General features: G+C 41.9%; 1 protein-coding gene across 4 annotated transcripts in view; it reads left to right on the top strand.

Annotated features, from left to right (window-relative positions):
* AIG1 (androgen induced 1) overlaps positions 1-16,971 on the top strand; it is a 123,657-nt gene that overhangs the window by 81,769 nt on the left and 24,917 nt on the right. Inside the window, exon 4 of one of the 4 annotated variants that reach the window (XM_068184745.1) lies at positions 14,949-14,967. The exons of the other annotated variants lie outside the window; for them this stretch is intronic. Within the exon in view, the coding sequence (XP_068040846.1) occupies positions 14,949-14,951 (3 nt within the window). The 3' untranslated portion in view covers positions 14,952-14,967. Of the gene's footprint in view, positions 1-14,948; positions 14,968-16,971 lie in introns of those variants that run through there. 4 annotated transcript variants of the gene reach the window in all.

Here is a 16,971-nt window from a genome sequence, read left to right as displayed (position 1 = left end):
CACATTTCAGCAGGAGGAGATGTGACATTGCTTTTAGAAGTTGCAAGTATTTAATTTCATAGGTTTTCCCCTGCTTTAGCTGAAGGGTGAGAAGAAAGCATTTGAAACAGCTCACAGCTAAATAATTTGCTGACGTTGATAGTGTGTGTGTAATTGCTGTGGATTACAATTAAATTTTGTGATGCACTTGGAAAGGTATCTGTCTTTCTTTGAGTATTTGTACTTTTTAGAAGCATTCTCAGTGATTAGGAGGGGTTTGGTCATGGGTTTTGGACAGAAGAGAAGGAAAATAGTGGAGGCCAAAGGCAAGTGTGATTTTTCCACAAGTATTTTTTCATAAGTATGTTTAAAGGACAATGCCAGGAAGGGATGAGGAGAAAAGCATGCACAGAAGTGATGTAGGAATTAGAAGGCAATCCTGTCTTTGTGTGAAGGATTTACTCAGTGAAATCCTGGTTACTGAAAAAAACACAAACTCTTTCAAAACTTAGACCTGCAAAGGTAGTTAGAGATTTTGTTAGCAATTCAGTAAAATAGTCAGACATGAAGACTGTATTAAAATAATCCAATTTTTTTTTGTATTTTTACTTTTTCCTCACCAACCTGTTATTTCTATTGTAAAGAACAGGACTCTTAAGATTAAGGATGCTGTTTCGGTGCAATCTTCAGCTCTTGGAAGTAAGAGCTGCAGGGGAACATGATGAATAACCACATGGCTAGGCTGTAGCCTAAAAAAATAAAACCTGGAAAGACCCTGGCCCCAAGCTAAAAATTGCTAAATTCTAGTTCAGTACTAGAATAAAAAAAGCAGAAATACCTAAATGCAAATGAAAAAAAGGGCAGGTAGAAACAGGTAGTGGGTTGATGAAGCTGTGACAAGTGCTTATAAAGAAACAAAAGAGGTGGCATGGGTCATTTTGAAAACAAACAATAGATAAATATGGCTGGAACAAGAAAGCATTGCTTTTTGTTCCAAATGTCTGGGACATTTGGAGTCCCAGACGGAGCAAGAGTCTGGATCTTGATGCGAATGTGGACAGGACTGATTAATAGAGAAAAGCCTTTATTGAAATTAAAAATGCCTGCTTCCCTAAAATTGCTGCACCAACAAGTGTGCCAAGGACATGGTATAGTGCTGAGTAGGGGCAAGAGGACCTGCTTCCTGCACATGCACCTGTGTGCTCAGGGAGCAAAAAGAACCTCCAGTCCCTTGCAGGGATGAGTGAGAAGGTGTAACAAAATTTGGGGGATTATGTTTCCCCCAAAGCAGAAGTCTCACCTGAGCTACAGATAAGCTACTCTTGGCTGCAGATGCAGAGCCTGGATTCCCATTCTTTGTGATCCCCTTAAGAGCAGCTCAGGCCATCTTGAGTTCAGGGATGAAGAGGGGAGACTATGTTGTGCTCTGTCTCAAATCCATCCTCTCAGGAGGCAGGTGTGTTGATGTCTTGTTCACCAACAAAAACAGCTTGAGGAAATAAGATTTCTGACAGCCCATGGAAGCTGTTACAGACCTCAAGTGAATCAAGCCAGGTAATCAAGCTAATAGGGAGGCATCAGAAAGATTAGTCACTGTTATTTATATTGTGTGACAGCTAGAGTCCTCCACCCTTTGTGCTTGGCACTGTACAAAACACATACTAGAGGATGATCCTTGCCCTGAATTCTTGCCATGTAATGAGAGTATGGACTGTTACAACTTGTAGAAGTGGGAGCAGGGCTGAATTTTACCAGCTGAGATCAGTAATGTTGGTTCACTTCTGGAATACTTTACAGGTCCACAGAAGGTTATGGTAATTGCCTACATGTCCAAGCTGTTGCATGTGGTCTTTTGACAAGTATGGCACAAAAGCTTTTATTCACACTTTAGCATATTAGAGCCAAAATTCTTGTTTGCGTGATCTTCTGCTCCTGTTGTATGTTCCCACAGAATCTGATTATTCTGCCTATTTGGGTGACTTAATTTCTCTTTCTTTTTCACTCTTAAAGACTGATTAAAATTTTAGTACTTAAGTGAAGTATCTGGGATTTATGGTGATTGTGACCTGGTACTTCATAAAGACAGTGATGTTATAAATAATGAATGACAAGACTGCAGATTAATACCACTGAGATGACCACAGTGCAACCAAATGTTCTTCTTACTATACATATGGAGCCACAAATCTGTATTTGGATTTTCATAAATGCTCTTTCTAAAAAAAAAATTCTAACAAAAACAAAGCATCCCCAACATGGCTTGCTGGTATTTGTAAGCTAGGTTTTTCCTTACTTGTTTTCAATTATGCTGAAAAAGGCTCAAATGATCAGTGATCTCTTACAGCTTTTAAAACCAGAAATTAATTAGCTGTCTGTTTTGGGGACAGCTGATTCACATTCAGATTCAGGATGTTTCTTATTCCTTGCTACTCTGATCATGCACACCTCCAAAGCTGCTAATAGCATTTCATGTAGCTATTCCGTGTAGGGTGTCATGTCAACAGTTTTCTGTTCTGCATTTCTTATAAGGACAGGTTCGTTGTGTATCTCCATTTTTCCATCCTGCTGTCGGCTCTTGTGGTGTCATTTCCTTCTGTTCTTGTTTCTTCCTTCCCACACACCTCCCTTCTCCCAGGTTCACAGCATGATTACAGCCTAGAGCCTAACCCAGAGCTCGAGTGGAGCAGTTTGCAGCCACAGGGAGTTGCAGTGACCATGATTGAGACTGACAGAAAGAATAAAGCTTTCCACTTTTGTGTAGCATCTTCATGGCTTCCTCGAGAAGCTCTGTGACATATAGCAATAGCCCTAAAGAAGGCTAAAGACATAGACACAACATCAAGAATGCTTCCTCCAGCATATTCAGATGCCAGACAGGACTTTTTCCTTGCCAGTCCAGGAAATTTAATGGGCAGTCCTAACTTTGCTCACCATTCCTTTTCTGTTTCCACTGTTTACACAATTCAGATTTGAATAGGCATATAGCACCTCCTAACAACTTGTTAACAACGGAATTCCTCTTGCAATTCATTTTTTCCTTCCCACCACAAGCTGCACTGCACCTGTGCAAACACCTGTGTGCTGCTCCGTGCCCCCTCTGCGCACAGCCACAGCCTCTGCCTTGCGTTAGCAGCCTTGCTTGAGCCTGGCATACGCTGTACCTAATACGTGTGATTTGTATTAGTGTTCCCTTTTTCATCAGTCTGTGTGAGAACCCCGCAAACAGGAAGGTAGCCACCCTCTTATGTTGATAGTTCTCTGGTGGCAAGCATTCTCACCCTGTTGTCCCAGCTCTTCTCAGCCAGTTGCACCATATTTAGGGCAGATTTGAAGCTCAGCCAAGCTGACAGTCAAAGTTCCCCTCGATAAAGCCTCCAACAGCAGGAGGCTCCCGATGGTGTTGTCATTCTCATGCCTACTGCTCAGGTTTTTATTTTTTGTCCTAACACATGGGATATGCTAAACATGAGATGAAGGAATGGGTGGTTCTTAGATATCCATCATGAAATATGATACATATCTGAGTGCTACAGATTTTGATTTTCCTTTACCAATTGTAGCAGCTGAAGCACTGGTCCCTACATTGAAGTTGTATCATGATTTCTAGTCCAGTTTTCTTTTTGAAACTGCTTGTGAATTCCTGAAACTTTTGCTATCTGAAGTACTTCGACTTTGTCTCTGTTTACTTTAATCAAAGTCAACCAATTTTCTTTCACCTTTTCTGAAAAATGACTGAGGACTCCCTCAAAATCAAATCAGACAAATTACAAAGTTTGTTAGCTGTGCACACAAAGTGGCTTCATTCTGGAAACTGAAACACATCATGGAAGCAGTCTTTGGTCAGACATCATGCATTTCATTGCCACTGGATTTGGCTTAATTAGTCTCCCTGGCAAACGGTGAATGTGTGGACTTGCTAATTGTTTAAGTTAAAATAAGGAGTTTACTCTTTTTTTGCAGACAGATGAATGTTGTCACTTTCAGGTAAAACTTCCACAGTTGTTAAGAGGATCAATGAGACTTGTGCAGGTTAAACTTAATTTTCTGATACTTCAGTGGTTGTGTTTCAATAAGTCTGTGAGATCCATATGTTGTACCTGTACTCAGTATTAACTGAGGCATTCAGATGGGTGTGGGAATTAGCTCTCAGCCCTCTCGCTGGCACTGAAGTTGTTCAGGTAGCTGCATGTCAGTCTTCAGCTGCTTGGAGCTGTGTACGGAGAGGGGCAGGGGCCAGACCAGCTGAAGCGGGCTTGCAGCAGCTTGAGTCTCCCACAAGGGCATCCTGATACCCTCTAATCCTGTCCTAGAGGGGGACAAAGCAGGAACTGCCAGCCTCTGTGCAGAGCAGCTTTACACTGGAAGAGTCCTTTGCACGGAAGGATTTCCTGCAGCCTGTGCATTATTGCTGGAGTGGAAGGACGCAAAGGCAGCCTGGTAAGCTCCAAGGACCTGGATTCCAGACTTCAGTGGCTGTGTGGGAGGTCTGAGGGTCAAAGGCCCAGACCCCCAGCATGCCTATATAGTCTTCCTCTCTCCTGTATCAGACTCCCATCTCCTTCCCACTTCTGCAAAAACTCCTGGATGTTTTGGGAAAAACTGCGCATTGCTTGCCTGGCTGTCCGCTGCAAGGGTATGGGAGATGAGGTCATGTGGGAAAAAAGCTCCAGTGGAGCCAAGAGGAATGTGGAATTTGGGCAGCAGCCAAATTCAGATTACTTTTACATGGCCATCTGCACCTGTGTTTGTGGGGGCGGGGATTTCTGATTCTGTTGAACTGACTCAGCAGTTGTACACACAAAGGCTGGCAAGGTTTCTCCCCTCTCCTCTCATCTGCTCAGTGTCCCTGCCAACACCCCATCATTCCCATCCAGGTGCAAGTAATCTCTATCGAGAAATCAGAAGAACTCATCCCAGGAAGTGACGTGTGACTGATAGTGGAGGAACAACTGCTGAGGTGCTACATCCAGAAAATACTGGCTCATTGTGTAAAATACGCCTGTCCATAAAGCACCATGCCCTGGAACTGTGGTCTGGAGGGAACAGCACACATGGTTCTCTGTAAGCCCTGTCCTGCTTTCAACACAGGCTCATAAAAAGAGGTGGTGGTGGTAGTGGGGGGATCTGCTCTCTCCACAGTGCTTGAGTGGACTTGTCTGTACTGGGACTGTCTCTGAAGGATTTCCTTTAATCTCAGTTGTGGCTTGGGCCTGTAATGCAAACAGAAACAGAAATTACTGGGTTTTATATGTACCACCAGAAGTCTGCTTGTACTTCTGAAGACAAAGAGGCTAGGTACATGTTCCAAGTAGCCTTAAAACAAAGAAATGTAGTGCATAAATGGATGTAGAAGAAGAAAATTATAAAAAATAAGAAAATTACAGAGTGATGGAGATGAACGTAGGCAGCAATATTGCCTTTTGGTTTGCAAGAAGGGAAGATTTTCCATATCTATGAAATAGGCATCACTAGCATCTATACCATTCTCTGCTTTATAATCAGCCAAGAAGGCAAATCAGGGTTAGGCAGAAATTCAAAGAGCTATAACCAGCTCCCTAATGGCTCTGCTATCCTTTGTGTGAACACCAGCCTGACACAGAAGGCAGTGAGGAATGTATTGTTCACACTCTAACTCCATTATGTGGGAGTATGCTAATAAGCATATTTTTCTGACCCCCAAATTGCCAACCTCATGCTATCTGCCATGGGAATTCCACGCTCTCCAGTGAGATAGTTGTGTTACCCAGAGATGAACTGCCAGAGAGAAAATATCCAAGTAAACAAACATATGCTTAGTGACCTAATTAAGCAGAATGTTTATATTCCATTCAAGTATGAGACCATTTCAGTTTATTTCCTGTTCTGCATTCTAATTTTGCTGTCAGAAGTATAAACAACTGGCTGTGGAATTTTTGTCTCTCAACAACTGACCCCGTCAGACATTGAAAATACAGCTAAGATATGAGGTGTCAAGGAGTATCAGCAAAACTTTCACTTCAGAGAGAAGTGGAAATGATAATTATTCCACTGATCTTAACTTAGTTCCTTACATTTTTCCACATCATCTAATAACTCAGTTAAGCAGCCTATACACTACGGAAAAGAGAATTGTTTTTAATAGAGTTCACTAGCCAATTAATTGCAATGTATAATAAAATATTCACAATATAATGTTTTATCATAATTTGTTGGGCGATATCACAACAATAAGGCCTAATGTTAATAGCAGAGCAGAACTGTTTATAGAGAAAAATTGTTTAGATAAAAATTGTTTGAGGGCAGTTTCTGCCAGGAGGCAGGGCTGTCCTGCCAAACTCAATGTGATCTCAGATAAAGGCCATCCACATCTGTGCCAAAGGATGTGCAGAAGTGTGGGCATAAATATATGTGCAGTAGCTCTGTGCACCACTTATCTGAGGTTTGTATGTCCATGAACTTAAGTTGTTCCAAAGTTAAAATTGAAAAGTGAAGAGAGAAGAGCAGTGTGAAATTGATAGGGAAAGTCAGATTTTGCCATTTAGGAGGACAAAGATGGAGAAGTTTGATGCGGTGTATAATTAGCACAATCTGACAAGGAAGAGGCATTTACAGGATGTGTTGTGTCAGTTCTTTTTCTAGACAACATGTTGGTTACGCGCAGTAGCAGTGTAGTAAAATGGCATTTATTTATACATAAATACTTAGGGAAGGATGCAGCTTTCATAAAAGAACATGCTTTTGGTGTAATACTGCTTTTGCGGGCATGCCACTAAAAACTGGCTGCTGTTTAAACTGCCCCTCAGCTGGAGTAGTCCTTCAGGAGCTGCACAGGGCAAAGGACTTCAATGAATGCTGTCCTGTTAGACCTGAAGCCTGTTAAATCAGCACTAGAAATTTCCATCAGTTATGAAGTTCAGCAGTGAGTCAGTGATGTTACCCACTTCAGGGCAGAGAGGATATGTATGTACCTGTACACAAATTTATATACATTAAACAAAGGTTTCTTTGTTTTGTCTATTTAATTTGCTATAAATCACTTAAATGGGACAGTAGGAAAGTGTGTTCTATGCTGTAAATAACAGAGTATACTGACAATCATCATAAAAAGTACCATTTCAGTGAGATAAATCACATCAGTGAGTTCATCAGTTAACCAGTTAAACATGCATGAAGCCCTATGAGTGCTTTATAGTAATTTTGAAATGTGGTTCCATACTTACATTAATAGACATATAATGGCTTTTAAAACAATATATGGGAGTCCAGAATTTGTATCTATGTTTGTGTTTATATACATATTTATGCATTTACAGTTTAATGAATAATCCAGGACTGAAATAATGTTCAGTGCTTACTTCCAGTCTTTCAATATAAGTAGGATCATCTGAGCAAAAATATGAGGAAGACCCTTCCTCTCAGACCCTGCTGCTTACACAGAAAAAAGCTTCAGGGTTGAGGGGAAGTCATTCTTCAGGCTTCTCCCAGCCTAGTTCTTTCCTCTTTTGATGTCCTCAGATGCTCCCAAGGACTTTGGGGGCTTTTTGAGCTCGGCTCTGAGCCGCCTGCCAGTCCCATTGGGTGCCATTTCCTCTTCAAAGAGCTATTCCTGCAGCTGCTCCCTTCTGCGCAGGGAGCGGAAGCCTTTGAAATTGCTGCAGCTTCACTGCACAGTCTGTTGAAACAGCTCGCATCAAAAAGGAGAGGAGGAGAAGTGCTTGTATCAGTTTAAATTAATTATAGAGACTCCAGCAGAAATGTGAAGGCAAACAGAGAGAGGAGACCTGATTTGTGGGGTACTTCTTAGAAAATCGATTGCTAATCTGTGCATCGACTTTCTGCTCCTGGCCGAGAATGAAGTAGCTGTGCCAAAAATTCTTTTTACAGGAAATGTTCTCCAATGGGACAGACAGACAACATGTGATCAGCTCAAAAGCTGCAGTGCTCCTAGGGAGCACCACAGGGAGGCTAAATCTTCAGCTGCTTTGATAGTGGAATGGTTCAAACCTGTAAACAACATGAAGTCACTTCAAAAATTATACCAAAACATCACATCTTTATTCTCAGGGTGGGCAGTCTCTGAAGTCCCCTGATCTGCCTGAGGGACCTGTTTGGCACTGCGGCAGCCCAGGAACTAGGCCCCATAGAAGTCCATTCTCTCTATCTCCCATCATGTGGGAGGTGCTGCATAGAGAGGTGGTTATGCTCAGCAGTGATTGCAGATGAACTGTGAGAAGAGGATATTACATCAGGTGAGCGTGTGATAAGTTTCTTACCCTGTGGTAGAGATCAGAAATTGTTCTGGAACATGCTGAAAAATAGAAAGATTGAAACAGGTTGGGTTTTTTTTTTTTGGCCTGCAAGTCAGCTTTGTAACTTCCAGGTGTGATGGACAGGAAGAGGAATCATTCCCTGTGTGAGGCACTAACACTGGTCAGACTGACAGACTGATAAACTGTTTTGACCAGGAGAACTGGAAAAGACCCTGAAGACAGCAGAATAATTGCTGCTTTTCCAGCAGCCCTGTAAGGCTGAGACTCACAGCAAGTACATGCTGTTCTGTCCATCAAATGAAAGAGAGATTATGCAGCATCCACCTTGAGAGGAGTCTGAACTACAGTGTCCTTGACTGTGTGGTGCCAGCATCCTTCATATGAAGTCATCAGAAGCAATGAGCTTGGGTTCAAATGTTATGCTAAAGAGTGGATTCACACTTAACTGTAAGATTTATCAGAGGTTTTGCCTGAAAGGAACAGACTTACAGGAAGACACCTGATCTGCATATCTGATAAGGGGAAATAGGCAATATTTCCCTCTATTTTTTTATTCTTCTGGCTTAATCTTTGTGTGTATGTAGAATATACTGTGGAATTTAGCTTAGCAGTAGCAGTGCTGGTGCTTTTTTACATCTGGATTCAGTAATAAAGGCAGACTTTGAAAGTAGATAGTTTGGGTTTCATTAATTCACACATTCCTTAGCTGTGGTTCAAGTCTGTTCAAGTCTGACCCCCAAAGCGGCTTAGGGGTCTAGGGACATTGTGCCAACAGCAGAAACTGATCTCAAGTATTGGATGTGTGACAGATACTGTGGCATGAGCTTCTTAGGTGGCATCTCCTCATTCCTCAGTGGCATCCTTTGAAAGGATGAAACAATCTTTTAGCCAGAAGGTCTCTAGCTCCTTTGTCCCGGCTTTGGGGCTTGAATTGCTGGTGGTTTTAGAGTCATGACAGAGTTGGATATGAGCAAATGCTGGAATAATGATTCGTGGTTCAGTGGACCCCTGAGGTATATTGCACCACTTTAGGAAGAGGAACTCTGGATTTTAATAAGCAGCTGATATTTAGGAGTACAAAGCAGGGTTCTGAGCTTCTCTTATTAGAAAGAAGCAGAGTTCAAGATACCAGGCTTGGATGCTTTTGGAGTTGCTGTGCATAGATAAATGCTCTTAAAGAAGGAAAGACATTTTCCAGCTCTGCCTTGCAGAATTCTTCCATGCTTTTGCTCAACTGGGAGGAACAAGTTAGTTTTGGGGCAATAATGGAGATGGCTTTTTTCATAATGTACCAGTCTTAATTGCATATTCTGTCTGCAGTGTTTTTCTCTGCCTGGTACATTTGGCTGCACTAAATCAGAGTGAATTTATAATCTTTTACTTCTGGAGGAGGTGGCAGGAAGGCAGATGACTACAGTACCTCTTATAGAATATTATTATAAAAGAAGTGTGAATTACCTCCTAGCCTCTCATGCTGCTGAAAAATTTATTTGAATGACATTTTCAAGGTGTTGTTTCTAAGACATTCAGTAATTGTCATTCATCCATGAATGGTTAGTGAGATGAATAACAAAAAGTTGTTTTGGATTCATAGGAGGAAGTGTTAAAAAATAACATTTGGAAAGAAACCCTGGTTATGCTAAATTCTCCTGTAAATCTAAACAGCACCAAGGTTATCTAAGTGGTTTTAGGTAATCCAGCAATTGTGAAAAACATTATTTGATACAAAGAAGTGGAAAGATCATTTCCATTTGTATGTGGACTCTTCAGAGTTATCTGACATGGGCAGATGCATACGATATTATGGCAATGTGGCTTTGAGGAAAATAAAGCAAGCCTCCTTGCTAGTCATTCTTTAGGCAGATAAAATATAGCAGCATTGCTTTTGACTTAATTCATCCTTTCAGCAAGCAAATGTCAGAATTCAAACATGGCAAAGAGAGAGGAGGGAAATTAGTGAATCTTAGAGGACTTCATCTTTGAGTGGAAACCTTGAAAATAATTGACCTGCAAGGAGACATATACTTACTGGGTAGTTGCATGTAGGCTTTAGGAAAAACTTACAATAGATTTCTTTCTGAAAATATTCCAAAGAGGTGATGTGCCTCAAGAAACCAGAATACTTCATCAGGATTTACAGAAGATCCATGTAGTTCTCATAGACACATGCTAATGGGTGAAAACAACATGTGTTATTTTGAAGGTGCATGACACTTTAAAATTGCTGGTATCTTAGGCTGAAAAGGGAAGGAATTATATACATACAAAACATCTCCCTGAGCAGTGCTGGCACAGCATCAGGGCTATCTATTTAGTATTTACTCCCCCATTCAGGGGCTGGAGTGGGCAAGTTCCTGGAAGGGGACACAACCAGGCCTGCTGAACCAAATTAACCAAAGGGATATTCCATACCATATGATGTCAGCGCAGATATAAAAGCCAAGGGTGGGAGGAGGAATGTGGGGCATTTGTTATTTTACAATGTTCACCTTCTGGAGCAGCCCTTGTGTGTGCTGAAGCCCTGCATCCCGGGAAGTGGCTGAACATTACTTGCCTATAGGAAGCAGAGATTAATTTTTTTTTCTCCTTCACTTATGCACGTGCAAACTTTTGCTTTAGTAAAATGCTTTATCTCAACCTACTGGTTGTTTTGCATCTTGTTTTTTCTCCCCTGTCCCACTGGAAAGGGGAATGATAGAGCAGCTTGGTGGGCACCTGATGTCCCACCAAGGTCAACCAACTGCAGATACATGCATCTTCCAAAAACATCATTAGCAGTACTGAACTTCCATCCTGTAGGTCTGATTCCCAAAACTTATATCTGCGCGAAAGCAATCAGTAAAGCAAATATTTTTTGGTTCCGTACAAGAAAGAAACTTGTGCTAAAGGAATAGGTTTCTAAGGAAATGCTAAGAGCACTTAATAAAAAAGTCTTCTACCTATCTACTTCTGTAATATCTGTTTATAGAGTGTGCTTTGACTCACATGTTCTCCATCTGCTCTGTTCTGCCTGTCTGTGCCTTTGCCTTGCATACATCTGCTTGAGATGCAAGGTAAGTTACCCATCTCTCACTGAGAAGTAAGCAGAGAGTATAAATATTTTTTGCCACATTATTAATAGCAAGAACTTGCATTTGTGATGTGCATCACATTGCCTCTAGTGACTTCTGCACCTTGCCTACCCTCCTTATGTTTCCTTAGCTCTGGATGTCCAGTTGGCTTGTTTTTTGCCACTGCTTTCTTTTTTTCATTTTTTTTTTCCTGTGTCCTGGAAAGATTTTTGCAGTGTTAAAAACACCAATGATGTGGGTAATTTCTTTTCTCCCGTTCCACATTTTAAACTAGAATATGCTTAAACAATAATACTTTTTCTGCAGCCTCCATATGCTATCTTCCTTGGAGGACTTCATAGCTGCACTGTTTCCATAAAGCCTACCTGTTGCTGTGGCTGTGAATGAAGCAGCATCTTGTCTTGTGAATGATACCAGAATAGAGCATAAAGAAGAAAGATAGGACACGGAATTTCTTTCCTATCAGAAGCCAGACAGGTCTTCCACTGATAAAGACTTTGTTAACACCCATATTCACACTGTCCAGCACAGGTGAAGAAAGAATGGAGAAACTGAGCAGCGTCTAGGCAATGTGGAGCTGGAAGCAGAAAGGGGAGAAGGGATTTTATAGAGAAAAAGGTGAAAGGTGGGAGGAGAAACAACACTTCAGCTTGTGGTGGTTCATCCAAATTAGGTTGGCTGGAGGTTTCCCTGCTCTCAGTACAACCAAGGCACCAAAACAGTAGTTGAAGTGATTTAGGAGTCCTTAGAGGGCAGAAAGCATGATATCAAATACTGAAGACTTTTGCCATATTACAATTAATCTAATTTTTGTTTTCTCACTTTCAGTTTGAAGGACTATTAAATACATCTGGAATTGATAAATGAATGAATGGACTGCCATTTACAAATCCTCACCCAAAATGAAAGAATGTGGCTTCCTATTAAATGGGAGATTATTACTGTCCCAACATAGGCAGCAGCATTAGCAACGAGTCCAACAAAATTAAGGAGCTTTCTGAATGCTGTGACAAATAGAGTGCTAATGGCCTTGATGAAAAATTACTTTCAGCAAGATCTTCCAAATATTTCCTCCAATTTCAACTATATTTTAGTCCCACTACATGCATCTGTTCTTCTTAAAGGAATTCTAGCAGGCATTGGGACATTTTTCAACATCATTGGTTAATTACATTACCACCAGGGCTGGTCACATATTAAATTTAAACAAAGTTATGGTTCACAGAGACAGAAAGCCTACTGCTTTGTGGACACTGGGGCTGGAAAAGTCATGCCAAGGGAATCACAGCATCATTTTTTGCACCATCATTTTTTGCCTCCCCACTTTTCTAATCTGGGCCACAGTTTTGTTGGAGACCTCAGAAGCAGCGCTAAGATTCCATTACAGTTAGTGTTAAGGTTCAGAGAGTCAAAAATCGTAAGAGTCCAGGGACGCTGGGACTGCAGAAGTCATGCCAAAGGGATCACTGCAGAGCACCAACATTTCTGCCTTCACATCTTTCTAATCTGGGTCACCCATGGTGATACAGACCTCTGCCTTAGCGTCAAGGTTCCATTATTGTTAGGATTAGGGCTAGAGTTCAGAAAGCTAGTTCAGCTCAGGGGACACAGGGGCTGGAAAAGTCATGCCAAAGGAATTATGGCAGGGCACCAACATTGCTGCCTTCAGCCTTCACACCTTTCTAATCAGGAACACCCATGCTGATGGAGTGAGGGGAAGCTATATGAAGAGTAGCTGAGGTCACTTGGTTTGTTCAGCCTGAGGAGGAGGAGACTGAAGGGAGACCTCATCTTTCTCTACAGCTCCCTGGTGAGGAGAAGAGGAGGAGAAGGCCCTGATCTCTGTGGTGACCGGTGACAGGACTCAAGAGAATGGCATGAAGTTGTGTCAGGGCAGATTTGGGTTGGATATTAGGAAAAGGTTCTTCATCCAGAGGGTGGTTGGGCACTGGAACAGGCTCCCCAGGGAAGTGCTATTTCACAGCACCAAGCCCGACAGAGTTCAAGAAGTGTTTGAACACGGCTCTTAGGAACATGATGTTACTCTTGGGGTGTCCTGTACAGGGTTAGGAGTTGGACTCCAGTGATCTTCATGGGTTCTTTCCAATTCAGGATATTCTATGTTTCTGTATTTCTTAATGTAAAAAGGTGTTTCTGATTGACTCAAATAAATACTTCAATATTTTTTTTTATTTTGGAGTGGAAAAAGTAGAGTTGTTTTTGCTTTAAAATTTTTAAAAAGGGTGAAATCCACATTGTTTGCATTTCATAGAAATGAAATATTTTTGTATTAACCCTTGCACCACAAAAATAGCTGTAAGCAGTTGATTTTCTGCAATTGCTGTATGCAGTTGATTTTCTGCAACACTAAGAAAAGGGTGTACTGGCCAAAAGGGCTGTTGACCGCTCCCAGATGCAGTGTGAGAAGGCCTCTCCACTTTTTGGCCAAAACAGTCCATCATCTGTCAAGTACCCTGGGGGAACTACAGTAGAGATCTCCTTCAGTCCTGCTTCCTGGGATAGGAGCTTGTGTTTCAGCTTCCAGGAGAAACAAAAGATCACTAGGGGTTTCCTGAAGGATCAAGACACAGGTGTTAGTGCTGCCACTTGCACACTGTATGTAAATAATTTATAGTTACAAAAACTCGGTTCTGTTTCTAAAACACACTGTTTCTATTAGCTTCTTTAGACTTGTGGTTATTCCTAAGGGTGTTGTTGACTTTTCCAGGGAAGGGGAGATGGAAAACAGTACAGAAACTCCTTCACAAATACCATGATGATGTTTGTGGCTCCCTAGTCAGGGAGCTGTATCCTTTCTACATTCTGAGATGTGCCTAACTGAAGTCTTGCCATGAGTCCTTGAATCTCAACCATATGAGTCACTAAGATGCATACTGCTAAGCCTGGGCTCAGGTTCATGGAACCTAAGTTGCCCTGAAGCTGAAGTCCACTGGTTTAAGCCCCCATTTTTTCTCTGCTTTCACTAGAAGAGAGGGGTCAGAACAAGAATAAATTTAACAGGCAACAGCTCAAGTATTCCTCTGGCCTTTTTGTGTTCCCTCTAGCTTGTTTGCATTGACATTTAGAAAGGCAGATGAGCTCACATTCAATTAACAGTTTTGAAATAATCGGCTTTGATTGGGTGCCTAAACTATTGGATTTTATCCACATGATTGTCTTCTGCTGCCATGAATGTAAGAGGTCAGTACATTGATGGCCCTAAGTAGCTGTGTGCTTCCCACCAATATTGTTCTTTGACCTTCTGACATGGGAGTGTTATAGTGGGCTGAGCCCAGTGGAAAGCATTGCCAGCACCTGCATTCCAGTTCAAAATCTATCACTGTTTGCCTTTTGCTTTGGTTTAGTCAAGATGTTTTTTCTTTCTCTGTGTGCATATCTTCACTGATAAAGTGCTTTTATTTTTCTTCCACACTGTCTCACAGAATTATTGTAAGGGTTAATTGGAATTTTTATAAAGCATGCTGACAGTCAGAAGTTATTTTAATTAATAAGATCATTACAAAGAATTATGCTCTGGTAATCCTAACAGCTGATCCCATAGGGTTGTCAAGTGTCTTCTATTCCACTTCTTGTCCCAGTTCACTAAAAAGTTTGGAGTTTTAGTTTATTTCATTTGTTTGTTTTGCAGTAAAATGGCAGAGTGGTAATTGGTATTCCTGAGATGACAAAGCAGTCTCATGCACTGGAGAATGTGTAAGAGATAGCTGTTTAAAGTTTAAGATTTATGTAAGGACCATAAGGTAATATTAAGTCTTTTTTTAGTAGTTCCTCTGCCCGTGGACAGTACAGCAGAGCAGCAAGCTTTTCCTATTATTTTGATTTTGTTTAATAGTGAAGGTCATTAAGAAGGTGGTTATAGGGCTGAAGAAGCCTGCCCAACAAGGCAGTCCAATAGGTCAAGTAATTAAAATACAAATAATACTCTACTGCCGGGTCCCTTCTACAGAAGTGCCAGTACAGAGTTTAGTAACCTGTTAAGAACGCACGGCAGCAGCAAAGGAGAAACAAGAGTGCCGAGTGTGTGTACATTATGTACCCTCTGTCTGCCCAACGCTGCTGCCAGTCACACAGGCCGGTTTCGATCACTTAGGTGTTCTTGCTGAAAATAACACTGGCACAAGAGCCTGCCTAGAAACTTGCAGAAGTGAATTACACACGTGGGTACTCCTGAGCAGCAGTGCTTAACTACTTACCAGCAGTGGCTCCAAGGCCTTAACACAAATACAGTCTTATTTGGGGGAGGGGTGGGGTGGGGTGGTAAATGCCCTGGGGAAGCCCGTAATCAATAAACCAACAGTATTAGGTAAGTCTCCTCTTCTTTTGGCCTGCCTTTGCAGTCTTAAGTCAGTCCTCCTTCTGAGTTCTGGGAGAGGAGCTGCCATCCTTCCAGTCTCCACCATGGGCTCCTTATAACCTTCTTGGCTTGGCTTGGCTTGGCTTGGCTTGGCTTGGCTTGGCACAGACCCAAATCTGAGCCAGTCAGTCTTCAGCCAGCACAGCTGAGGTGGCTGCAGCTCCAGTTCTGGAGAGAGAGGCTCTAACCAGCCTTTCTCAGCTAGCCTGCTGTTTGGAAGCGGTCTCCCTTCTCTCATCCAGCTTCCTGTCTACAACCTAGCCCACCATGCTGGCTCCCACACCTGCAGTGCAGCCTTATGCACTTGAGATGGTTCTCAAATCTTTCTCTTAGCAAAGAGGTTATCCTTAGTGCTATATAAATATATAAAATATCAATGCTATGCAGTTCAAGTGCTCCTAATTAAGTGTGTATTTTCCTATTCCCAACAGACACCATTCCCCAGTATAAGGTCATTCAGTTAGTCTCAGGCAACTTGGGATCACAGTTATTCTTCAGTTACACATTTGTAGTGATCTTCCCTGTTTAAAAGGGTTTATGCTGCAATTCTTGCACTTGGGTACTGCAACAGAACAATGTTATAGCTAACATTATGGAATACTTCTAGTGACTGATTAGTCCATTCCCACCTCAAAGGCATTTCCATAATCTTCTGCTTCAAACACACATTCACACACCACTAATGTGACCATTAACAATGAGGCAGTCATGTAGAACTGGGGATTTCTGACATCTCTCTGCTCCCCAGTTTAAAAATGGTGAGTTACATGTCTATTAAGAAAATACTGAGAGTCTTCAAGAGAGAAAATACTCAAGAGACTTCAGAAGGGCAGAGGGCAGAAATACTGCAGGTCAGGTTGGTTCATCTCTCCTTCCTTTTCTGATGCAGCAACTTCTTTCAGAAACAGTGTTGGCCAGGGAGTGGAGATGGACAAGAGACACTGAGGATCTGACAAGACTGGCTATAAAGGCCAGTGACCCTAACACCCAAGCCATTAGGGTCATAGAATCAAAGGGTTGCTGAGGTGGGAAGGAACCCATGGAGATTGTTTTGTCTAAACCCTCTGCTCAAGCCCAGTCAGCTGGAGCCAGTGGCCTTGGATAGTGTCCAGTCAGGTTTTGAATACCACCAAGGATGGAGACTCCACAACCTCTCTGGGCAACTACTTTCTGTGTTTGATCACCTTCAGAGTAAAAAAATGTGTTTCTTATGTTTAAAGAATAATTTTCATGAACCATTTGCATGTGTGGGTGAGCTCTGTCCCAATGCTGGCATCCATCCCACATCACAGAAGAG

Source organism: Anomalospiza imberbis, chromosome 3 (genome assembly GCF_031753505.1).
Source record: "Anomalospiza imberbis isolate Cuckoo-Finch-1a 21T00152 chromosome 3, ASM3175350v1, whole genome shotgun sequence".
Taxonomy (NCBI): Eukaryota; Metazoa; Chordata; class Aves; order Passeriformes; family Viduidae; genus Anomalospiza; species Anomalospiza imberbis.
This window is presented reverse-complemented; position numbering and strand designations above follow the sequence as displayed.